We start from the raw sequence: 27,760 nt of genomic DNA, 5'->3' as shown, positions 1-27,760 counted from the left end.
TCTTCGGCAGAGTCATAGGCTCTGAATCCAGTGGCAGGACATAACCACCACTCCGTAGAATAGGAAATATGAGACCCACTTTCGGGGAGGGCCCCTCCAATAGCTATTATCTATAAGTTGGATCATTTGTAATATCCAGAGACCCAATTTCTTTGTCATACAGTAAGGGATAGGAATATATTCTTGAAGCATTCAAAACAGTTTATTTTTCAATAAATGCTTTAATAAAACTTTTGTGATATAGTTTACATCATATAGAAGCAACATTTATGATACAAGTGTACAGTATAACATTCATATGAAGACTAGAACATAGTAAGTACTGGTAACAGTGCGTATAAGGATAAGTGGTGCATACATGGATTTTAACTGAATATAGTGGATTATATTATTTTTTTCCTATTTTAATCATCTCAATCCAACCTAAAATTAATTGTACAATATACATAGAGTACAAAACACACTATAATTACATATATACAGCTTCAGAATAATAGTAAGGCTTTCAATTCATTGGACAGAAGTGCTGAAAACGATCGAGGATCCCTGTGTAGGTGATAATTGGCCCAGGAGGTGAATTCCTGTGGATGAAGAATAACAGATGATTAGTCATGTGCTATTTCACCAGGTATACTACAGTATGGAACGTGAATATCGCTTTAAAGGGACTCTGTCACCTGAATTTGGAGGGAACAATTTTCAGCCATAGTACATGCCTGCACAAGGCAATCTCGCCTTACGCAGGCGTGTAATATGGAGGACAGAGAATGAACTTCAATCCAATATTGCAGCCAGCATGCAGCCAGCGGGTAAGGAAAGAGTGAATCAAACACCCGAAAACCCCACCCCTATGGCTGAAAATTGTTCCCTCCAAATTCAGGTGACAGAGTCCCTTTAAGCATTAGGAAAACTTGACCATTCTTCTTTCTTTGCCTTTATATATGTTGTAAATCTTCACAAGTTTTGAATTACTGTATTCTCAGAGAAAAAGAGCTGTCTGATGTTTTAATGTCAGATTTGGTGAGAATTGCCAATCTACAGCGCAAGACTGCTGAAAATTGTATGTTAATGGAATCCTCAGGATGCAGATAATGTAATGAAGTACTGTTAATATATACTTTGACATAAAGATGGAAAATTGGGTATAAAAAAAAATTAAATATTAAAAAATAAAAGATGAAAATCACCCACTTTTCCCAATATGAAAATAATTGAATTAAAAATATTAAATTATATATATTTTCTAATGCCATGTCCTTAAAAGTCTTATCAAAATATGAAATGAATTAACTGATATAGTAAATAGAGTAAAGCAAAAAAATTAAATGCTGGATTTAGATCACCGGATCAATCTAAAAAATTTCGATGAGAAGTCGTATGTACTAATAGTAGGACCAATAAAGACTACAGCAAACAAACGAGCACTCATAAAACAGTTTGGGACTTGGAAATTGGTGACACAAACCAAAAGTGGCATTTTTATACCATTGGAAAAGAAGAAGAAAATACTGTTTAAGTTTCATAATCATCCAGACCTGGAAAATCGCGTAGCTAGGCCAATATACTGAACACCTTAAAAATAACCCTCAAATAACAAATGGCGTAATTGCATTTTTTCACCAGATTGCCATATGATCTACTGAACATGTGGAAAAAAAATAGATGTGGGGTAAAGTGAATATTGCCATTAAAAATGACAACTCTTTCCACAAAAATATCAAAACCTCACACTTCTAGGTATACCAAAAAGTAAAACCATTATAGCTCCTGGAAAAAGGAGAGAAAATAAAAATATATTTGCCAATGTGAAATGTGGCCTGGTCATGTTGGGGTTAAGTTCAAAATTAAGAAGATCATATAAGATGCACACAGTGAAAATCTCCCAACATTAGCGATTTTATGGCACAGAATCGCACATATTCACCATCACTATAAAAGGAGGAGGTGAAAACATTTTATATGATAGGTAATTCAATGGATAATAAGATGGGATTCTGATATCTCCATATGTAGCAATCGCCAGGATTAGAGGTGAGCGAACCATGGAGGGGAGACCTGGAATCCATTGCGCCTTTGAACGGTAAGTCTAGCAGCCAATAATCAGTTATTGACGCAGCAATTGGGGTCATCGGAACCCGCTACCTTCATATTACTCTTTCTTTTAATTAAAATTACATTTAAATGATAGATTTTTTTTACAATTATTATTTATGGGTGCTCAAAAACAGATTCTTTCATTTCTTTTCAATGGTAAAGCCTTAGAGGATAAGTAAAAAAAAACCTAGAAATGTAGCATAAAGAAATGTCGCCTACCTTATGAGGACCAAAGTCGCAGGGTTATTATTAAATTGAATATAACAGCTTTGGCAGTAAGCATCCTCAGACCAAGAACTGACAAAGACAACATGTTCATGCTTGGGTCTGTAAAGGAGTAAAACACACCGTTATTAATTAAGCATTCTCATTCAACTTTTAATCATTAACCATCAGCCTAAAAATAATCCCTTAGCCATGATCTAAGATTACTAACTACTCAGATAGTATTACCCAATGGTGGAAGCATTCCAGCCGTGATTTATTTGGCATCTTTTGTCTAGTCTTACTTTATATTAGCAAGAATATGACGGCTAGATCACAGTTCACATTGTCAGTTTAACAGGAGCCATGATCGACAGGACAGATCGAGTGGCATAAATTGAAAAGTGTTGGCCCAATGCAAAATCTGCAACAGGACTCACAACAATCAAGGGTCTTTAATAGTATTGGTCTTCACAATGGGTTAAAGGGACCCTAAGCTCCAAGGCCTCGGTACAACTGCAACCCCTTGTCACTCACACACGAAAGGATTAAACATTATCTACTGAATTGAGAACCCATCCATGTGCTGTAAGATTCAATACATTGCAATGGATGACTATGAAATAATTTTTAGACTTAAAGTGTAATTGCACTTCCGTGTGGCTCACCGGAGTACTCTGTAATGTGTGTACATGAGGATCTAGCCATGTGAAGGCTTGTGTCCTGCATTTTTAGCAGTGTTCCCTCTGCACTACAAGCTTCAACAGTTTTTCTTTGTGCCTTTCTAGGGTTTTTTTTCCCTACAGTTTCCCCACTTCATACACTTCTATAGGCAGCAGGTGTAATTTGATCCCTCACTGCTGACAAATTTATAGACTTTTTTTAACACTCATTTAGGAAGAAAAAAATGCAGTTACTATTTACGGTAAGTTACTATGAAATACAGTCAAATGATATTTGGCGAAAACTTACTTGTGCTGAATCGTTCACTGACAGTTAGAGATGAACAAGTAGTGGCTGCTTCTTCTGAAAAAGTAAAAGAGTAAATTGTGGTTAGTAATTATTCACCGAATACAATAATGTTTTTTTTCCAATAACACATTCTAAAAGAATAGATCTGTCCCCCATGAACATCATTACCATTACTACATGTGGAATGCAAGTAAGAAATACATATTTCTTTTATGACCGATGTAGTTAAAGGTTATTGGTGATGATGATGTGTTGAGCAAGTGCTACTGTGTATTTCACTTTGTAAGACATTTTAAGGTAACTGTCATTTTTGCATACAACTGGTTTTCCCTATGGGATGGACCAATATCATTCTCTCACCAAAGTGTAATCTACCTCTATCACTTTGACAAATAAAAAAAAAATGAATGGAAGGTACAGATGGATGAATAGTTCGATACATGGAGAGATAGACAATAGATAAAAAATGCTACATAGATAGACAGATAGATATTCCTTTATACAGATTGAACATATATAATGTACCTCTTAGCTTCTTCTCCTGAGGGACATCTTTTCCATCATATTTGACGTTACAGGCCAGGTCCTTGGAGGGATTGTCATTGTCCCAGATGACGGCACTGTATCTCCACACATCACTGATGGACTTGTCCAGCACAGATGTTTCGTTCAGCCTTATCTCCTTCTCATCTACAGTCAATGTTGTATCTGGTTTTGGGAAATCGGTGACCAGACAAACCGTGTTCGGGAGATCCTCCTTGGGCTTGTCAGCCTCCAGCCGATATACAGAAGGGATGGTGCGGGATGTTCCTATAAAACAGAAACAGGATGGAGGTTAATTGTGTGTTTTGTGGTTATATGTACAAATATTCAAAATAGTTTTCTCCAACTTATATATTTGGTTGGCACTGTTGTTAGTCAGTTAGTAAGTAATATATCTCTCCACATGTAACGTATACACTACTCAGTGTTGAGACACGAGTACAGCACAGAATTTTAACAATCCTCTCGCCTTTACATTGGAGTCTTATGGGGGTGTTAAACTCTGTAGCTATTTTCGATCAGTGGGAGAATCAATCGGTAGTATCTCGGCACTGTGGTGAAAGAGTGGTCCTAAAAGGAGGAATAACCTCCTATTAACTGAAAACCACTTATTGTATTTAAAACTGAATCAGAATTATTAATGATATAGATATAATATAATGTATAGAACGCAATATGATTATTGACACACATTAGATAATATTCCAAAGACATACTGATAGGGAATTTAGATTGTGAGCCCCATCGAGGACAGTGATGATAATATGTGCAAACTGTAAAGCGCTGCGGAATATGTTAGTGCTATATAAAAATAAAGATTATTATTATTATATTTCTGCATCTATTAGTGACTGATAGACACTTACTGGGACTAACAGACAGGAAAGTTCCTCTTCCAAATGCCACTTTTCTGACACCATCATCATCACATTGGTGAACTTCCTTACACTATGGTATGGCCAATGTTTAACATTTATGGATCGCTGAACAGTGCTACACTACACGGGACCCCCCAAAATGTATCAAAAGTCGCTACTGAACTACTGTATGTTTTATTATTACTTTTTATATCTCTTTATCTATCTATCTATCTACCTATCTATCTATCTATCTATCTATCTATCTATCTAGATGTTTGCATAGCAAATCAGTAAAATATAGTAAAAATATATGTATTTTATTTACCTAGATATTCCTTATATTTCCTTATAGCGATACATACAGTTATATCTTTCCTTCTACTTGACAGTGCTGGCTTAACCACATCTTTCTATCTTTATAGCACATTTTATGCATTTGTCCCACCATACTACCACCACTTACATTCCTTTTAATCTGTTTCTAAGGAACAGTGCGTGTTTAAAGGGTTTGTCTGGAAATTTAAAAGGAAAATGCAGCTATTGGCTGAATTTTGAAAAATCCCTGACAACCCAAGGAAACCAAAACACTTCCCAAAATAATTTTAAGAATGTAAAAAGTATATTTTATTTTACAGCTGTCATGATAAATGTTGATTTTGCTGTGACAAACTCACCGGGCAGCACCAGTAGTCTTGTTCCTTGTCCAAATATGAATTTACCATAATTAGTATTTGCACCGTGGTTTATAGCTTGGCAAGAACACCGAGATATATGGATAGAGCAAATACCTTCAGGTGATAATACTTATCGCCATCTTTAGGAAGACAAGCTAGCTGCTATTTCTACTTGACTACATTTTTCACCTTTAATTTTTAATGTTTTCACTTTATTATTTCATTAGTTTAATAACCTATATCTACTTTTACTAGTGACAAACAAATAGTATTGCTGAAAAAGCTTTGGAGTCTAAAATGAAAAATGAAGCTTCAGCTCCTATGCAGAATTATGGCTCTCTATGGTAACAGAATATAAACAAACTCTGTATAATTAGATCCTGTAATCATATTGCAATGCTTCTTGCAAGAAATTAGTGAAGATATTCATAAGGTCCCCAATAGTTTAAGGTTTTGTCTGGGATGTTTACAAAAGTGGGCTAACAGAAATGTTTTTCTTCCATACATACCTTACTTTTAGCATGTTTTTGAAATAATCAAAGACAAGCCCTTTAGTAAAGTGGGAATAGGGACTTGAAGTTTATCTGAGCACATGAACATTATTGCTTCCCTATACAATAGGAGTGAATGGAGCGGTGGTCACACATGTGCCTTATTGCTCCCCTATAGCTCCCCTATACCAATAGTGAACGGAGTGGTTGTCACAGGCACACTATTGCTCCCCTATACCAATGGGTGTAAATGGAATGGTGGTCACACATGCATACTATTGCTCCTCTATACCAATAGGCGTAAACGGAGCGGTGGTCACACATGCACACTATTGTTCCCCTATACCAATGGGCATAAATGAAACAGTGATCACGTGCACGCTATTGCTCCCCTATACCAATAGGCGTAAACAAAGCGGAGGTCACACATGCATACTATTGTTCCCCTATACCAATGGGTGTAAATCATACATTTATCACCTATCTAGTAAACAAGCAATAAATGTTGTTTCTTTGATAACCTCTTACAGGGTGTAGTGATTAGGACAAAAAAGAAAGACAGAGTATTAGAATTTAAGTTCATTTTAGAAACCGAATACTTGGACTAAAAAATTCCCAATTTTTTTTTATATAAATTAGAAGCTTGTTCAAAACTATTAAATGTTCAAGATGTATTTCAGAAATAAATATGCTTTACTAGGTGTTCTGATTTTCCATTATGATCTCATTACATTAGATTGTCATTGAATTTATCATCTATAGCTACATCTTTACTAGCAAAAGAAATCAAAACCTAGAAAAAACAATTTATTTTCAATACTCAAAAAATTGAGGCAAAAAAAGTTTCTTAATGTGCAAATAATGCTCTTTTTATTCTGAAGAACTTACCAGACTTAACTAGAAGTTTTGTACCAGATCCAAAAACAAGTTTTCCATATCCAACACCAGTATACACAGTGGTAAACAGATGTGCAATAAAACATCCCCTAATAGTACAGTCAGGTAGCTTCAAAGTGAAAAATATAATTTACATCAGGTTGAATTTTTATAATATCCCTTTTTTAATTAATCTGCAGTTTCGAAATGTAGATGACGACTGAGGCCTTAATTTATCAAGCAGTTTTCTCCAGAATTCTGCAGGAAAACTGCCTGAAATGCTGCCAAATTTTCACACAAAATTTTGCTACATTTGATATTTGTATGCTTGTCCTGGCCAGATCCACTAAGTTTTTGAAAAGTGAGTAGACCTCATTTGGGATGGGTCATGGCCAAGAGATCCTAATAAATTCAAGAGCCAGGGGCTGCCATACATTTCTGGCAACGGTGTCCAGCAGCTGAAATATTCACCAAATTCATTAAAGAGAGCAAGCCTCGTAATAATGAAATTATTGCATCTCACAACACTCCTATCATTAACACTTGGGTACAAAATGCCAGTCGCCAGTCTTAATGAATCGGTGCCTGAATGTCTAAATGAGCATATTTGTTGGGATGATAAAATTTGGTTGTAGAAGAAAAAACTATAGCTAAAAATATAAAAAAAATAGAATGAAAAAGAGAAAATATGTGCAGTCTTTAAAATAAGCAAACATTAGAAAATTCATAGTAACATACTAGAGGCCAACTCACCTGGATTTACCCAAAGTTTAGTCCCTTTTCCAAATAAAATTTTGTAATTATCAGTAGCACAGTGACGCACGGTATAGCAAGAATGTCGTAAACACACTTAGAACTTCAAAGGCCTCTATAATAACAACTACTAAGTAATTATCAATTATTTGTATTACTCTGATTGTTATACAATATCAAGAGTAAAAATTAAAAAATATATATTTCTACCTTTATTTGATATTTTTAATTTTGTATTTTCCTATTAATTAGTTTTTCAGTTCCATATTAGTCAGTTTGATTTATATAAAAAAAAGGGCACTGAAGGTGAAAGATGTGCCAAATTAAAAAAAGAGACGTACGCTTCTCAATGAATTAGGCGCTTCTTACTCTTGCTTACTCCTTACTTTATTAAGAGTGGCATATTAAGAGCCAGTCTAAATATACGAAGAAATGAATGGTCTAATTAAATCCTATTTCTACAAGGACATTTTTAAAATTATTAATTAATTAGTCCTTTCAGGTTCATATTCAAAGTCAGTTCAAAGAAAAAAAAATGGCCATCAGCAGTTGAAAGATGCGCCAACTAAAGCGGCACATACTTCTTAATGAATTAGGGTCATACAAAACACCAGATCTTAATGAATCAGGGCCTGAATGTCTGATTAAATAGTCATTGGAGCCACAGATTTGATTGTAAAAGAAAAATCTATAGCTGAAAATGTAAAAATAGAAATCTACATTGGTTGTAGGGTGTATTGTTATCCATTATAAATCAGAATCTGTTATTTTAATACTCTGTGCCGTCCTTAAAAATAAGCAAACATTTAAAAAGAAATTGGAAAATACTAGAGGCCAACTCACCTGGATTTACCCAAAGTTTAGTCCCTTTTCCAAATATAAGTTTGTCATTAGCATTAGCACAGTGATGCACAGTATAGCAAGAATGTTTTATGTAGCCACATACAGTAGTGGTAACATCAAAGGCCTCCGTATTTACATCTACTTCTGATTGATTACCGATTATTTCTATTATACTGATTATATGTGAATAGTATTAAAAAAGAACAATTCCACTTTTCTGTGTTTTGGGGGATTTTCTTAAATTGCAGTATATCTTTTTAGTCCTTCAAGCTCCATATTCAAAGTCAGTTTAACAAAAGTCTGGAGCAGAGAAGTTGGAAGATGCACCAGATTAATTTAGAAGCCCACACTTCGTAATGAACTTGGTGCTTATTATTCCAGTGCTACATTCATGTGTAGAAATTGCCAGTCCTAATGAATCAGGGCCTAAATGTCTAATTAAACATAGTTATTGTGACAGATTTGGTTATAAAAGAGCAATCTTTAACTAAAAATAGAAAAACAATAAACTGATTTGCTTAGGTTGTAGGGTATCTTCTAATTCATCAGAAACTATTGTCTTCATTTTTTTGTGCTGTCCTTAAAATATGCAAACATTTAAAAAAAATACCAGAGGCCAACTCACCTGGATTTACCCAAAGTTTAGTCCCTTTTCCAAATACAAGTTTGGCATTAACATTAGCACAGTGACGCACAGTATAGCAAGAATGTTTTTTGTGACCGCAATTGTAACTTCAAAAGTTGACAATGACAACTACTTCTGATTGATTACCATTATTTCTATTATTATACAAAATAAATATTATAAAGTAAAAATACAAATATTTTTACTTGTTATTTTGGTATACTATTATTATTTTATAATTATATATTAGTTTGTTCAGCTCCATTTTAAAGCCAGTTTAATTAAAAAAAAAAAAAACTAATGCTCTGTACTACTACCAACTGAACCACAAGAAGTAAAAAGTATACAAATGACATCCAACTCTAATATTCTACACCACTGTTTTTGTGTCACCATTTTCCATGAGCTTGTGAAGGCTTGTGGTTTGTGGAATGGGTTAACATTTGGTATGACTTTTGGGTACATTTTGGGGCGTATATGACTTTTCCGGTTGCTTCTTTTGTGAGACAGGATAATTAACAAAAACACTAAATCAGCATTTTTTATGCCATTTAAAGTAGGGGTGAACGAACATGATAATTTTATAGTTCAGCATGTAAACGTTTAAATGGCCGAATTAGTGTTATACTGTATCTGATCCTACCCATTGCAGCATGAGTCTGCTGTTTGTCGTAGCTGGCTCTTGCTTCCAGTGGAGTGGTTGACTCTTGCTGCCATTACATCACTATGCGGTACTGTTATATAAAGCTGCAGACCTGATCCACTTAGCATGATAAGACTGGTAATTAGCTATATTTTTTAATTCTCCGTCAGATACAATATGTCAGACGTTGTTTTGCTCCAGAAGAACTGAGCTCAATGCTTCTAGGGAGAAACTTTGCAGTAATTTGGAACATACCTGGCGACATAGCTTCGTCTAAAAATTACTTCAGTTATTTTAGTAGTGTGTTATTCAAAAATATATATTTATTTGAATAATATATGTTAAAATAATATGAAGCTACATATACATATATATCTACAACCATTATTGTATTATTAAAAAATTGGAACGGTATTGTAATTTCTGTTTTCTTAAGCCACTTTTCTAAACATCACAACTTACTTGGTGTGACTATTAGTTGTGTTCCAGTAGTAAATGTCAGTTTTGTACCTGCTCCCCAATTTCCACACCAGTTCACACCATTGCAAAAACAATTCACTTAGGCTGTAATCACACATGCAGTTTTTGGCAACACAGTTAGGGAGGTTCCAGATCCAAATATCAGTTTTCTACTACTGTGTACACACAGTGATAGGTTTCTTTTCATTATAGCATTTAATGCTTCATGGTACAGATGGCTTGGCCAGTACCTAAGTATAATCTAAAGTAGCCTTAGTTGGTGTCACGAATAGTTGTGTTTCAGCACCAAATATTATCTTGTTTGATATTTCTCATTCACCCTCTCACTTTACACCATCGGAAAAATACATGTTCTAATACACGATAAAAGAATAACATCCTCCATAAAAAAAGAGAAGGATGTTCTCACCAGTATAATTCCTTAAGCATCCCACTGATGCACAGCGCAAGGAACCTGTCGGCTCGCAGGTGAAACTAGAAAGAGGGAGTAATCATCAGGATCCTGGGAGACTCCGAAACGCATTCCTGCACATGTGTGAGTAAAATTCCTTATTTATCAGTGAAATAGGGCGAAAACAAATCACAGACTACAGTGACATATTCAGCAAGAGTTTAAACCTACGCGTTTCAAACAATATAGTTCTTAATTATGGCAGGATATATGCCATTATTGTCACTGTAGTCCATGATTTGTTTTTGTCCTATTTCAACTAATAAGAAATTTTACTCACATGTGCTGGATTGCGTTATGCAGTCTTCCAGGACCCTGGATGCTTCCTCCCTCTTTCTAACATCCTACATAATCTGAAACTCTAACTTCTGTCTCCAAGACTTTTGTCATGCTGCACCTGTTTTCTGGAATGCATTACCCCAAACAATCCTGTTAGGTCTCAGTATCCACAGTTGTAAACATCCCCTAAAGTCACATCTTTTTAGCCAGGCCTGTCCTACCACCTAACTTTTCTCAGTTTCCTATATAGCTCCTCAGCAATTCATTCCTTCTTTCATCAGTTTCCTCAGCACTCCATGCACTCATTAGCACTTCTGTACACATACAGGTACTGGCTGATGACTGGTTCATGCAACTTTACACATATAATCCTACTTATTATAGAATTGCACTTTGGTGCAGGTTCAAAATGGAGACTAAGGCTCCAACTCATCAAGAAATTTTCACCAAAATTCTGTTGAAACATTACTAAATTTTTGCACAAAAATATTGTATTTTTGCATTTTTAATTTTTTATATTTATCTTGGCCAGCTCAGTAAACTTTTTGTATCATGAATGGAGCTCAGCAGGGAAAGTATGTGGCTAAGAAATCCCAACCAATTCATGATAATTTACACAAAAGTGGGATACGTTTCGACAAACATGTACGCCAGCGCGTCGGGTTTACTTGCCTGGCGATGGTGCATGGCAGTTTAAAGATATGTCAAATTCATTAACGAGCACATGAATTTGTCACGTTACCCCAGTAATGCCTTCATTAACATGGGCATTACTGAATCTGTGCCTGAATGTCTAATTAAACATAGTTGTTGTGGTGATGGGATAAATATATAACTGTAAATATAAAAAAAGAGGGAAAAAAAGAGAAGACGGTTGGGTTGTGGATTATATTCTTAACCATCTGTATTATTTTAATATTCTGTACTGTTCTAAAAATAAGCCAATATTTAAAAATTAAGTTGGAAAATAGTAGAGTCCAACTCACCTGGATTTACCCAAAGTTTAGTCCCTTTTCCAAATATAAGTTTGTAATTAGCATCATCACAGTGACGCACAGCATAGCAAGAATGTAGTAACACACTTGTAACTTCAAAAACCTCCATATTAACTACTTCTGAGTGATTATCAAGTATTTCTATTATTCTGATTATTATACAATATCAGAGTATAAAGAAAAAAATATATTTTACTTCTATGTGTTCTTTGTATATTGTTTCAATTTTGCAATTATTTATTAGTCTTTCAGCTCCATACTCCGAGTTATTCTGATAAACAAAATAAGTGCACTGAAGTTGAATCATGCACCAAATTCATTAAAGAGGCACTTCTTACTCCAGCACTCTCTTCATTAAGACTGGCATACAAAACGCCAAATGGCACAATTAAACCTAGGCATCGTAGTGACGGATTTGGCTGTATAAGATATATCTATAACTGGAAATACAAAAAAGAAAAATATATAAAAATAAGAAAACTGCTTGGGTTGCAGGGTGTATTCTAATCATATTGTAATATTCGGTGCTGTCCTGAAAATAAGAAAACATTTATAAATTCTTTGGAAAATACTAGAGGCCAACTCACCTGGATTTACCCAAAGTTTAGTTCCTTTTCCAAATATAAGTTTGTCATTAACATTAGCACAGTGACGCACAGTTTAGCAAGAATGCTTTATGTAGCCACGTACAGTAGTGGTAACGTCAAAGGCCTCCGTATTTAAATCAACTTGTAAATTGATTACTGATTATTTCTATTATTCTGATTATTATATAAAGCCAATAGTATGATAAAAAGAACAATTCCATTTCTACATGTTTTTGGGGATTTTTTTATTTTAACTACTTCATTAATCATTTTAGCTCCACATTCAAAGTACTTTAATAATAATAAAAAAAAAAAAAAAAAAGTGCACCGCCAGATACCTGGACCATAAGGGCCATACAGTACAACCAATTTTCAGCTTTTTTTAATCTCCCTTACCTTCTTATAGATTGTTAGCTTGCGAGTAGGGCCCTAACTCTTGTGTAAATTGAAGAATTCAGTGTTACTCTGTAATGTCTTTATTGTTTGTACTTGTACCCTTTGAATTGTAAAATGCTGCGGAATATGTTGCTGCTATATAAATAAAATTATTATTTTTAATATGAATATTGTGATCACTGATTGTTATTAGTTGCCAAAACTGATCTGCTAAAACTACTATTTCCGAACATTTTAATTAGTTCTCATTATTGTATCTGTTGAATATATGATTTAATACATTTAGGTGCAAGGAATTTAATTGTAAAAAAAAAAACAAATCCTACAATTTCCATACGATTTTTCTTTTATTTAATATAAATATGACCTATACAATTATTAACCTATACTGGGTGATAATTCTATTTTTTATGTATCTGATAATACCATTTTATAAAGTGTTCATGAGAATTTCATTGTAATATTAATGTGCACTCACCAATATTCACTATTAACTTGGTTCCTTTTCCAAATGTAAGTTTCCTACCAGTATCACACAGTGATACAACAGAGGTACAAAACATTCACAGCTGAGATCTCATGTATACTCATGAAATTAGACTAAATAGCACACTGAAATTGGCTGGACAGTATGCCATTCTTCCTTTTGCTTTAGGTAAAGGGATTTACTGTATTTATCATTAAAGATGTTTTCCCATAATACTGTGTGATTGCTTATAGCTTGATGTGACATCATGCCATCACTTCTGGGGTCCTCAAGGTGAAGAAACAAGAACATTATCTCAAGACTGCTGCTCCTTTCCAGATTTCTTTTTGCACAGTGACTTTCTAAATTACCAATTATCAAGAGAACTAGTACTAACCAGGATCAAGGACTTCACAAGAATAGCTATTGTCCTTATACCAAAGATGACTAGGAATATGTTTGACCCCAAATAACTGTAGTGTAATGGGATTCTATCTGCAATTCATGACTCGATTATCACCCAAATTGCTGGTATGTGTGGTTTTAAGCTACCAAGCAATGATAGACTAATTCCCAAAATTAAAAACGAAAACATCTTTTTTGAGAGCTTTTATACAAATATCCACAGGACGTGTAGTATAATACTCACTGGGCGACACAAATAGAGATGTCCCAGATCCAAATATGAGTCTTCTAGCATTATAGTCACACAGTGATTTGTTCTCCTTCATTAACGTTAAGGCATTCACTATGTAAAGCTAGGCCAGTACTAGAGTAGAATCCATATCACACTTACTCGGTGTCACAAATATTTCTGTTCCAGTACCAAATATGAGCTTGTACGCTACTCCCCAATTCGCACAATAGTTTATACCTTTGCAAATATACATCACTAAAGGTACCCATACAGCTAAGATAGCTGTAGGCTGACACTCATTTACAGCCTTCTCTCCCGACTCCCTCATATACATTAACGTTCGGTTGGGGGGATGAGGGAGCAAGGCTTTGCCAGACCCCTATGGTGGTGGTTTATCTCACAGGAGAACAAAAGAATCAGGCGTTTACATTCAAACTGCCTGATCCTTCTCTCCCCGACATCATCTGCTGAAGGAGAATCAGTTGGACCCTATACACATTAGATGTTCGACTGGTTAGTACAAAATCAACAGATTTGGCCATCTTTAATCTAATATGTGTATTGGTCTTTACTAGTGATGAGCGAGTATACTCGTTGCTCGGGTGATCTCCGAGTATTTGTTATTGCTCGGAGATATAGTTTTCATCGCCTCAGTTGCATGATTTACGGCTTCCAGATACGCTGAATACATGTGAGGAATGCCTGTTTGTTAGGGAATTCCCACATGTTTTCAACGTATTTGGAAGCCGTAAATCATGCAACTGAGGCGATGAAAACTATATCCCTAAGCAATAATAAATTCTCGAAGATCACCCGAGCAACGAGTATACTCGCTCATCACTAGTCTTTACCTTTAACCAGATTTGTAGGTGCCAAAAATGATCTTTAAGTACGCTTGCCAATAATAAGGTTTACTTTTCTTTATCAAAACATTATTGCATATGCATTCCTAGTTATGATGTTCACGTCTTTTTATGCCTTCTTGTGTCTTTATTATAAGGGTGCGTTATTAAATGATAATGGTACATTTTATTATACCTAACACTCCATACATACATATACATCACATAACAAGCACTCACCAATATTCACTATTAGTTTGGTTCCATTTCCAAACATAGAAAAAACATTAGATTAAAAGTACTAATGCACATATGAAAGAAAAATAGGTTTACTCATTATTGGTGCTGAAGAATTATCTCAATTAAACCAATAAAAAAACAACAGTTTAATACCCACTAATCTCAGAAGTCCAAAGTGATGCTCTCAGCACAATTCTTCCCTCTGTTCTTTACGCTTTATCTTTATTAACCTCTTCAATCATTCTACAAGCTTTCCAACTCCTCAAAAATTTACTAATTATTGTGACTTAATGTTGGATGCTTAATGTAGGATGCTGTTGTTTCATGGGCATTTTATGACTGTCTTACACGGTCAATTGTAATCAAACAATAACAAATTATTTCTAAAAATAAAAATAAAAAAATATGGTAAATTATCTTTTTTATACTTATCTTATAGGAATATCATAGAATACTATCAGACACTTACCAATATTTACAATTATCTTAGTTCCTTTTCCAAAAGTAAGCTTGTTAAGATTATTACACAGGGATATCCTGCAGGGCAATAACACAGACACACATACCAAATGCGCACATACACACTCATACACACATATTACTTAGAGGGGTAAAAATGGCTGCAATCAAAGTAAAAACAAAACTAATCACTATAAATATATGAAACTGGTATAAAATAGATACATTTGTATTTAGATTTTTCCATTACTTCTTGTTACCTATTTCAATAGAGACTTACAATACCAGATAGGAATAGTGAGATAATCCCTGAGCTTCAGTATTATAATATCAAATGGAGGAGCATTCATACAATTGATCAAATTGAAAAGATGAAATAAACAGAAAATTTTTTTTAATTGTTGAAATAGTACTATTTGTCTACATCATAACTTTGTACTTTTTACTGATTAAGGCTGCCGTCACACTAGCAGTATGTGGTCAGTATTTTACATCAGTATTTGTAAGCCAAAACCAGGAGTGGAACAATTAGAGGAAAAGTATAGTAGAAACATATGCACCACTTCTGTATTTATCACCCACTCCTGGTTTTGGCTTACAAATACTGATGTAAAATACTGACCACATACTGCTAGTGTGACAGCAGCCTAATTCTGAAAGAATCGTTAAAACTAAATCTGTTACTTAAATCTAATTTCTAATTGAAAGAACTCGTCAGCAATCCAACATGACGGACTTACTGGGAAGAACATTCAATTTGGTTCCTGCTCCAAAGGTTATTTTCCAGCCAGCAGTATTCCCACACTGTGAAGGTTCATTACATTAACCTTACAAGACAGAACTACAATGTGTAAATTATGCTGTGTCTATACGTATAGGGAAATTTTCACGTAGAACAATTTTGCCCAAAATTTGCAATAACATTGCGATATCTCTGTTATAATGATGGCCAGTAAATCATCTGTCCATCCTCAGACCCATATATGCCACCCAAATGTTACCAAAAAGAGTGCAATGAGCTCTGTCCTCCCAGAGATCGGTTGAGATCGGCATGAATTAGCAATTTTTCATGAAACAGTCATTGTTTCTAATGCTCATTCAATACAAGAACTCACTATTACCCCACGTCAGGCCTGATTATCACCCAGTTTTTGTATTGTTCTAAATCTGATAACTGTTAGCAAAAACATCTTAAAAGTTAAAAATATTTTACTATTACGAGATTTCTTGTATGTCACAATATGTAATAACTGTAATACTTACTAGGTGGCACAATCAGGGTAGTTCCTGATCCAAATATTAGTTTACTGGTGCTATAGTCACACAATGATATGTTCCCTTTCAATAAACCCCACAGCAGCCAAGGTTTTCTTATTAGCGAGAAGTTGACCAGAATTTTAATAAAATTCTGTTTAGACTCCATAGTGACCCATTGGTGAAATAATTACAGCACATTCCTGATGGCAGGTATGATCAGGAGGCAGCTTTACTTCTGCCCATACTATATGCTCTATGGATACTTCGCTTATAGAGTAGATACTTTATCCATGTTTTAATTAAATTTACTATATTCATATAATTTGTGTTTTCTGTGATAAATATTTGATCACTTATTATATTATATTTACTATGTGTACAGTGCATTAAAAAAATATATATATACACAAATATATAAAGAATGGCTTAATGGCTTAATAAATATAACTGACTTTCCGTAAAATACCAATTTGTGAGGGATCATAATTAATAAGGCTTTGTCAAGCCACTTGAGCAGGGCTAGAAGTCATGTGCTTGTTCACAATTTGAAAACCTGTTACTATATGCTATTTATACTTGTAAGGTTAATTTTTCAAATGATTTAATAAAAAAAGAAATTAACTAATGATAATGATAACTAATGCAACATAATGAGCTGCACACACAGGACATTAATATATCATAGTGACATGTGACCCTATTTGAAGACCATTGCGCTATATACCGTAGATTTTTTGCACTGCTCTTTTCCTTGCATTTTGCTTGGAGTATAATACTTATCATATACTCACCTGGTCTCACTTCCAATTTGGTTCCACGACCGAATATAAATTTCCCAGTATTATAATTACCACAGTGATACGCAACATTACAAGAACAGCATCACAACCAACTTGTTCGGCAAGCTTTTTAGGGCATTAGACCGGGTCTCTTAAAATATTGATAATTTGATTCAAAATTAATTAATCTACTAATGTATTAAGTCATTTTCTCATGTACTACACATGGCGATTATACTACCATACTCACTAATGTAGATAGGATAATGTGAGATACAACAGTTATGTTTTTTAGCTATATATACTGTATAGCTAAAACTTACTAGGTTTGACAGTTAACTTGGTGCCTGATCCAAAAATCATCTTCTGTCCAAAGTTATTTGCACCATGACACATTTCATTACAACAACTTACACCCACATCCTGTATCCACAGGTTAACAATAGCCATATTACAAGTCATGCTCAGTTTAGTAGCCACATAGAAATGACTGTTATACCATGGACCTGTCTGATGACCCTTCTTCTAATTTTTTTTTATATTATATTTTTCTACTGTAATGAAGGTGGAAAAACTAATATACAGCTTTTATAATTTCCCCAATAAAAATTGTCTTTGACTTATTCCCTCATAGAGAACCATTGAGGATGCTTGATATTTGGATGACTCGATGTCAATGTAGAGCTTTAGCCTTACACAGGTGGCCATGATGTGAAAACTATTGTTTTCAACTGATGAGAAAAGTATCAGTTTTAAAATGAATCTCAGTCCTTGATTTCTATATGGTCGTAGTAGAATAACATTGTACGGATGCATTATATATACAGTATATTCATATCTTGTCATATATATTATATTATACTTTCTTCCTGATAATATTTTAGATCAGAAACAAGTATACTCACTGGGCATCACAGTCACAATGGTTCCTTTGCCAAATATCAGTTTGTTACCAGCTAAATTCACACATTGAAACATATCCTGACAAAAACCTTTGTGTAAAATGATGCCCCGTGGATGATACAGTATATACATGTCTGGATTTATGTCCTTCATTTACTTATCAAAATATAAAGAATTAAATATAAATATGTGACTCTTCAGGTTTTATGCTATACTAAGCCTGATAAAGGGACCTGAGTAGTCCCGAAAGCTTGTTGTTTGTTACCATCTTTTCAGTTAGCCATTAAAAGGTATCAACCACTGAGGACTCTGAATTTTCATTTTTTTTCTAATAAATATCTGTCACAGGGATATTGCCTTTAAGTCAACTTAAAAGGCTTGTCTGGTGCTAAATTATTGATAACCTATCCCTATTCATGGAATATGTCATCAGAGAAGGTCTGACATCTGGTTCCCCCACCGATCAACCAATATCTGCTTCAGCAGAGGCCAGATATAAACATTGTGCAAACATCGGAAGAACATCGCAGCTCCGTACATTGTGTAGCAGCTGCTGCCGAGCACTGCAGCAGGAGATAAATTGTGGTACTTGGCAGTGGTCACACACAAAATCTGGAGCTGCGATATCCCCCCCATACATGGCTTACGTCCAGTAATTCCAGAGCAGACATCTGCTGATCAGCGGGGATGTCCATAGTCAGATCACCACAAATCTCACATTGATGTCCCATCCAGTATCCATCCATAGTTTAGTCTGGGACAACTGCCAAAACAGCTCAGAATTCTGTCGATAGTACCAGGGGAATAAATTCCTGCCTTTGGACCTGCACAATTATCTCACTGGGTTCCTATTTAGACTTTGAATACAAATTAGGGAAAACAATCAGTTTTTGTGCATTTCAAATTTTAGTAGGTAAAGTAGCTTTCGGATGGAGGGCACTTTAATGCTAATACTAATGATTAAAAGGACACTAGTAGTTACCCATGCATTAAATAACAGTGGGATTCAGGATAAATAGCTTGATCTTAGTTTTGGAATTTCCTGAATAATAAATTAGGAGACTAAATGTAAAAGTTAAAGGGAAATGATTACTGAATGGAACATAATGACAATTATCACACCCTTATTACTATTAGAGTGGAGCAAGTATTATAAGCACAAATAGGACCTTTTCTGTGTAATGATAGATACAGTAGTGATTTGCTACTTACTGGGCCGTACAATGAGCTTAGTACCAGCTCCAAACATCATCTTCCAGCCAGCGTCATTCACACAACCAGAAACCTCTCTACATAAACTCTGGATTAGGATGCAGACACATCAGGGCCAGACATATCATTGGGCAACCTGTGCAGCCGCACAGGGGCCCAAGAGTCAAGGGGCCCATTTCCATCTCTAAAGCAGGTGGAAATGTGCTTAATGATGAGCTATTGGGCTTCTAAGGGCCCATATACTGTTGTTGTACAGGGCCCCTCTTCTGTCTGTGCCCTTCAGTGGTGCATAAGATATGAGAGCTGCGACCATAGTGAAAGCACAAGATCTAATCATTATCTGTCCATATCTGTTTATCTATATACATAGTAAAACATGGCAGCACTCCAGGAATAGTGACTAGAAGTGTTTATTTGCCCGTATTAATGGGTTTTTAGAGCAATCCATTAATCCATGGCAGTAGAAATATATGTAACATGTAATAAAGTCAGCCATATTTCAGCCAGAAGAATTACTAAGTCCAGACATTAAAACTAAGGACTACTTTAGTATAAATACATAATACGACTACCGTAAGTACTTATCTTTCTTTTTCCTAACTTTCCGCAACAACCACTTAAAATGTTTATTAGTCTCAGTGTTCTACTCTTTTTTATGTTCACATCCGACCTCTTTTTCATGAAAATGGTCAATGTCGATGTATTGTACGAGTTCAGCTTATTCATAGTATATAGTACTAACCTAAAGCTGGAGAGTTGTGTAGAAGAAAGAGCGCAACATTTTCATAATGGATGGATTATCACTGTTTTCACTGTTTGCAGCAAGAAGAGCGATTCAGATTTCTTTTCTTACTATTCTCATCTAACTACACTCAAGCCTTTTATACATTTAAAATGTGTTGTCTAATTGTCTTGTTTTAAAAATGGGGTTATCATATTCTTAAGGTTTCCGTATAAATTCTGTCCATTACCATTATTAGTTTTGGGTAAATGTTAAACACTTACCAGGATTAACCAACAGTTTTGTGCCAGAACCAAACAGAAGTTTTCCATATCCTGAATCATCCCAGTGGTACACTGTCATACAGTAAGTGTCCTGTGGACCTGAGTACCTTGGTTGCTATCAATATGTGATTTAGACTCCATAACCAACATCAGGTATTCACACTGATATTCTGTGTATGTCTAGTATCTTTCATTTCTGACTAATAGAAATCTGGTATATGAGCTTAGTCAGGGGCACGTTCCCTGGGTGTTTGGTGCCGAAGGGCAGAAACAAGACAACATACCTTGGCCAGGTTGAATATATACCCGGCTAGGACTGCAAATTGAATCTTTGGCTTATGTGTAAAGGTCCCATACGTGGTAGACTACAGGTGGCAGAATTTTTAGAAGAGTGTTAGAAATATTAAATATTATTAATTATAAGTTTCTTAGAAGCTGAGTACATGTAACATTGGCCTCGGCAGTCATGAGGAATTACCAGAATCTCTATGAAGAAATGTATTTTAGCAGAGGTTATACATACAAATTAATTTTGGAACTGCATATAAGTACCTCTTTACCATTTTACCAATATGTGTGACTTGTATGTTTCATTTTACATGCTTTTTTACATATCTAAAATGTAGAGTGACTGCAACATATGAAGCAAAGAAAATTCCTTTTAAAATAGTGTTAGTGTAAAAATATGTTTTCAAACATTAATTATGGGTTCTATATTATTAGAGGACCTCCAAATTTGTAGGAAAGTCTTTACTTACTAGGAAGGACAGTTAGTTTGGTTCCCTTTCCAAATGATAATTTCCAGCTGCTGCCAGCATTAGCACAGTCAGACGTACCCCTACCTAAACCCCATACTGTTACTAGGATTGCCTGACCTGACACATTATATCACTGTACATATCTGCTTGTATACATACTGTGTATATTTATATATATATATATATATATATATATATATATATATATATATATATATATTTATATATACATATATGAAGCAGCACTATTATTATATTGCCATGTGCATGCTTTTACATTACCAAGGATTACCAAAGACCCCATAACTAACCAAAAAGGGACTATTTAGTAGCCCATAAAGGGCAATGATCTTACACATCGAGTCTTTTTTATATATACGGTATATGTATTATATTATTATATTTTTATTTATTTTTATGTACATATACAGTATATATATACACACACACACACACACACATATATATACACTGTATATAAAAAAGAAAGAAAATATATATATATATACATTTTTTGTGGTTTCATGTGCAATGACTTTAGACTTCTCTATACAAACAATATATTGTTATGTGCATTTGTATGTGTAAAATACTGTGTCTAGGTTATTAATATTAATTATATAGACTACATGTATTCCCGGTAATACTATATAAAAGCATCACTTACTGGGCTGAACGATTAGCTGTGTCCCTCTTCCAAATACCAGTTTATTTATGCCTCCAGTATAAGCACAGCCATACATGCCAGTACACAAACCTGACTACCTCCTGGGCACCCTATAGTATCTATGTCACCAACAGTCACGATTGATATGTTCAGTGAAGAACAATGGAATTATTTTATGGATACAGGGAATAGAATAAGGAAAATGAAGTATACAATGTTATTGCATTTTTATCATATTACTTTATGCCTAGTCAAGGTTACTAGAAATTACTACATTTACTAGAAATTCAATGGTCAATCAACATAGAGGAAGATGCAAAATTGAAATTTAAGAGTAATTTCATTTAGTTTGGGATTAATCTTCAAAATGACAATAAACTACATGTCCTAAATATGATATTATAAATAAGACAATCTAAGTGAGATCAAGATCAAAACTACCACAAAGTTATATGATAATATCATTACTTAAATTGATACCTTTCTAGGGGTAGTAAACAGCTAATGCTGATTTCAGACATCTGTCTTCCTAGTGGCTCAGGACCGCCGGCCGGTCTGTACATCGTGGTCTGTACTCAGACTGTGAAGCGTGGATGTGTGAATCCGTGTGTGAATTTCTATTACAAATTTGAACCAAAAAGAATGATAGTTTCTGTGAAATGCAACATTTTGTGATTAAAGTTAGCTAAATGGGCATTGTTAGGGGCAAAGGTGCGTTAATAAAAGTTATTTTTAAAAGAGCACAAAAAGTTTCATTTTCCTGCCAACAGTAGCCTGGCATAAAATATATGCCTAAAAACTAAACCAAAAGCATATATACAGACCACAATGGACAGACTGACTGCGGGAATCCCAATCCAAACTTACAGGCTTGTATACAATGCCTTGCAAAAGTATTCGGCTCCCTGGAACTTTTCAACCTTTTCCCACCTATCATGCTTCAAACATAAATATACCAAATGCAAATTTTTGGTGAAGAATCAACAACAAGTGGAACACAATTGTGAAGTTGAACGAAATTTATCGGTTATCTTAAATTTTTGTGGAAATTCAAAATCTGATAAGTGCGGCGTGCAATATTATTCGGCCCCTTTACTTTCAGTGCAGCAAACTCACTCCAGAAGTTCATTGTGGATCTCTGAATGATCCAATGTTGTCCTAAATGCCTAATGATGGTAAATATAATCCACCTGTGTGTAATCAAGTCTCCGTATAAATGCACCTGCTCTGTGATAGTCTCAGGGTTCTGTTTGAATACTTTCGCAAGGCACTGTATGCCCATAAGGCTGTAAGATTGGGTTGGGAGATTCATGGTCCATCCATGCATTGTGATCCGTATACAGGCCAGCCTCAAATCTAAATGAGATCATGGATGTGCAATATTTCATTATTTTGTTGCAAATTAAACTCTAAAAATAACCAATAATAAGCTTGGTACAGGAAAAGTTGCCCTCTTTAGATTTGAAGAAGGATAGCCCCTTTAATTGTATATTAGGATGAATATGCCAGTGGGTTCCATGTATAGAGGGAAAACAATGAAACTATGAACTTACTGGGCTTAACAATTAATTGTGTTCCTCTTCCGAATATGAGCTTCCTGCTGCCCCCAGTATAAGCACAGTAATGGAAACCATTACACAAACCATAGTGATTCAGTGCCCCCAGCTGCCACTGCCATATACTAAGCCTACACAAGAGTTGGCAAAACCATTCCCCCTACATATGATTTCCATTAATCATTGTAAACCTACAAACTAGGAAAAAAAAGTAATTTTTTTTTAGAAAATACAGAAAAGCTTTATTACTAAACTTTCAATATATTTAACACATATAAATAGGTGAGAGAAACTCAGAAAAAACCTCAAGAACAAGAAGGCCAATGTAAATGTAGAATAATGTAGGGGGTCAGATAGCAATAAATGTAGAACGCCTCGTGGAGCTGACACACTCACTCTCTCCCCTGTATATTCCTATCTCCAATGTGAAGCCTAGACACTGGGTGATACTGAGCGCATGTGAGCATCGTAGTTTTTTTTTCCAAGTTTATACTACTATACTAATATACTTTACCCTACGACCTGTGCTTTTGCTTATTAGGCACATGGGCTAAAAATCTGTACAACCCTACATTAATGTCCATCTACACTGTGGATTATCATGAACGAGCATGCCAGAGAACCCTCATTTCATGATAGTCATGCAGTGCTACACAAAAGATCATCATTCTCGGCAGCACATCATCCTGTGTAAACAGAACTAGTGCTGCCTAGAGCAATAGCAGCTTATGATCCCTGAGCGATATGTTACCGATCATTCAGTGTGCATTGGAAGTACAGTCGGCAATTAAATGTCCACTGATTAACAAAGACAGTTAATTGGAGGGCACATCTGCTGGTGTGAACAGACACTACTCTCAGCTGAGAATAGAATACAATTGTAGCAGGCAATGAACTATAACTGCCTGGGATCCAGGGCCAGACTGGCCATCTGGCAATTCTGGCAAATTCCAGAAAGGCCTGTTTGATCATGGGCTGCCTTGTCTGCTGAGTTATTAGCAGAATCTGTGTTCTCAAGATACCCATAGTGTTAATAGTTGTGATGGAGCACAAAGTCACTGACTCCGTCACTTACCCCAGCAGGCCACGGGAATCATTAGAAGCATTGGTCTTGTAGAAAATCTTGCTTTCCTCTATCCAGGGTAATATTAGTAATATATTCCATCCGGTGCTTGGGGATGGGGACCGCATGGGCCTGTGTGATCTTAAATGCCAGGGCTGAATTTGAGCCCCAGTCCGTACCTGCTGGGATCCAAACTGATACATTTTATTTGCTCTGTTATCATGTAATCAGTTAGAATGGATCTAACAGCAATCCGTCAGTCACTACTTTTTTTGTCTTGCTAAAAAAGTGATTTCAACTGGATCTGGGTTTTTTTCAACATTGAAGTCTATGGAAAACTGATGAGTTACATAGTTGCAAAAAAAGTGAAAAGAAAAAGATAATGATTTATGTTTTAATAAATATAATTAGAATGAAAAATAAACCCATAAATATTATTTGTAGGCAATTACTGGCCGGGGCTCCTGATAGCCTAGTTTATTATGAGTCCTCCAGCTAAACACTTTTACTAATTAGCATAACGTTAACGATGACTCTTTAAGACTTACTTGGATGAACTGACAAACGTGTGCCTTCTCCAAAAATCAACCTCCTAGCCCCAGTATCATCACAGTAATATATGCTACTACATATACCCCCATGTGCAACCTGCCTTCCTCCATAACAATCCAGAAGTCCTGAGTGTGCCCATGATAAATAGAATTAATGCCTTTACTTGTACAGTCTACACATAAATCTGGAACTTTTCTGTTATATACTTACTCCTGTCTCTGTTAGAAAATGCAGAATACTTACTGGGATTGACAGACAGAGCAGTGCCTTGTCCAAACACCAGTTTGTAAGCTCCACTGCCATAAGCACACAGTGAACAGACCTTTAACAAATACTGCACTTCTACTGGCTTTCAATTCCTATATGTACGGTAGAGCGATCATATTTTCATTATTTATTGGAGTGCTACCTGCTTTTTTCCTTAGATAGATAGATTGATGAATGATGATAGATGATAGATAGATAGATAGAAGATAGATAATCGATAGATGATAGATAATAGATATGTCATAGATATAGGATAGATAGATCTATAGATAGAAGATAGATCCATAGATAGATAGATATGGGATAGATAGATAGATAGATAGATAGATAGATAGATAGATAGATAGATAGATGATAGACAGATAGATAGATAGATCTATAGATAGATAGATAGATAAAAGATAGATCTATAGATAGATAGATACAAATAGATAATAAATAGATAGATATAATAGATATATAATAAATAGACTAAATTTTGAGCTTAGTCCGTCACCAGATTTCACAATACAAACTGTTCACACATTAACACTTTAGTACATAGATTTCTTGGGTCAGATGAGGCTAGTAGATTTACTTGGTAAATGGAAGTATAATCCTTTTTGAATGTTCTCCCAAATTATACTAAAATGAGCATATTTTGAGTCCAGGGCTAGTAGTGTTCTAATTCTAGGAATGCTATTAGAGCCATTATGACAAGTATTTATAAAGTAAGTACACCACTTTTATCAGGTCTAAGAGTTCTAATTAACTGTATATACAATCTGGGTTGTGAAATCTGGTGCCAGATCCATATTAATCTACATTCATTTGCATTTATTTGTGAATGTAACATTGAACATAAAGCAGTGTTGGTAGGAACACCTCTTCCTACACATGCCATGGTAAAGGCATCTGGGATCTTTAGGAAAGGCTGCAGTACCCCCTGCGAGGTGCTCTTGTCTGCTAAGTAGGGCAGGGAGCACTGTAGCCTCGAGCTTTGCCTTCATACAGAATATTAGGGAATATACAGAATGTCATAATACTGAACAACATCTCACTTCTTATTGTTCATTGCCTTTTATCTAAGAAGGGCATTTTCAGATAACATTTAATGAAAAAGTGCCGTGTATCAATAAATCATTGTACAGAGGATGGTCATATTGACACATATAAAAAACAAGTATAAATAAGTCAGGTCTGCATGTCTTCTGAGACGCTATGCACATAGGGCTAATTACTGCCCATATATACCTTTTTACGTTTAAGGGGATTCACTACAAATAGTGTATAATAATTGTACGCTGTGAGATAAAATGTAGCATACTTACTGGGCCTGACAGTGAGAACAGTTCCTTGTCCAAACACTAACTTATTCCCAACGCCATAATTACACAGTGTGTAGCCCTTTAACAAATACCGCTCTTGCATCAGTAGTCACATTTACTATGCATGTGTATTCATCACAGACTATGGATGTGTTAGTACGTAATACGGCAATGCTTCACTATTATTCACTAAAGTAGATAAATACTGAAGGCAACAGACCCCATTTATTAATGCAGTTATGAGTTTTCTGGTGTAATTCTACTAATGGAGGAGTCAGACAGCCATATAACTCGGACAAGGATCGTAACACAATTCTTGGACTGGCCGTCGGCTTCCCTGACCCAAGCTTGACAGCTGCACAGAAATACGCGCTGTCATGCTCAGGTCGGGATAGCCGACGGCCAGGCCGAGCATTGCGATCCTTGTCTGATTCATGACTCTTCTCTATTATGAATGGAATTCAGACTTAAAGGGTTTGTACCAAGCCTGGAAATGATCCCGATGATAAGGGCCAACTTCCTGATCGCTGGGTATCTGACCGCTGGGCTCGACTATCTCCAGTGAGAATAAATGGGGCAGAGGTGCACATGCTCAATTCCTGCTTCATTCAGATTGAGCTCTTAATAACCCCACTCTTGGGATTTGTGGGGAACTGAGCGGTCAAATCTCCAGTGATCAGGAAGTTATTCTTTATCCCATGGATAGGGGATAACTTCCAATCTTGGTACAATCCCTTTAACTACTATAGGGTTGGAGAATAGTTTCCCTTACTCTTGCCTCCGATGTACAGAACATACACACAATTACTACATTGTACATTATTTGCATTTATAGGTCAGACCAGGTTATTAATTACTGGTTGCATATAAAACAGATGACAAGTACAGGTGTGGCAGAGCTGAATTTGTTGTAACTACAAAGTTACCATAATCCATATACTGTATATGTTTTCAAGCAATTTACTAGATTTATTATGTATTATGGCATTTTTCTATCTATTACATTGTTACTTCAGCACTGTGT

General features: G+C 35.2%; 1 gene segment (V, D, J or C); it reads right to left on the bottom strand.

Moving 5' to 3' along the window:
* Window positions 1–211: 211 nt before the first annotated feature.
* LOC143817314 (T cell receptor alpha chain MC.7.G5-like) overlaps window positions 212–27,760 on the bottom strand; it is a 54,072-nt gene continuing 26,523 nt past the window's right edge. Inside the window, 4 exon segments of the C gene segment in view lie at window positions 212–581; window positions 2,314–2,421; window positions 3,271–3,324; window positions 3,796–4,080. Coding sequence covers window positions 2,315–2,421; window positions 3,271–3,324; window positions 3,796–4,080 — 446 coding nt within the window.

The sequence above is a fragment of the Ranitomeya variabilis genome, chromosome 1 (assembly GCF_051348905.1).
Source record: "Ranitomeya variabilis isolate aRanVar5 chromosome 1, aRanVar5.hap1, whole genome shotgun sequence".
NCBI lineage: Eukaryota > Metazoa > Chordata > Amphibia > Anura > Dendrobatidae > Ranitomeya > Ranitomeya variabilis.
The sequence above is the reverse complement of the archived record's forward strand: the minus strand, read 5'-3'. Positions and strand labels throughout refer to the sequence as shown.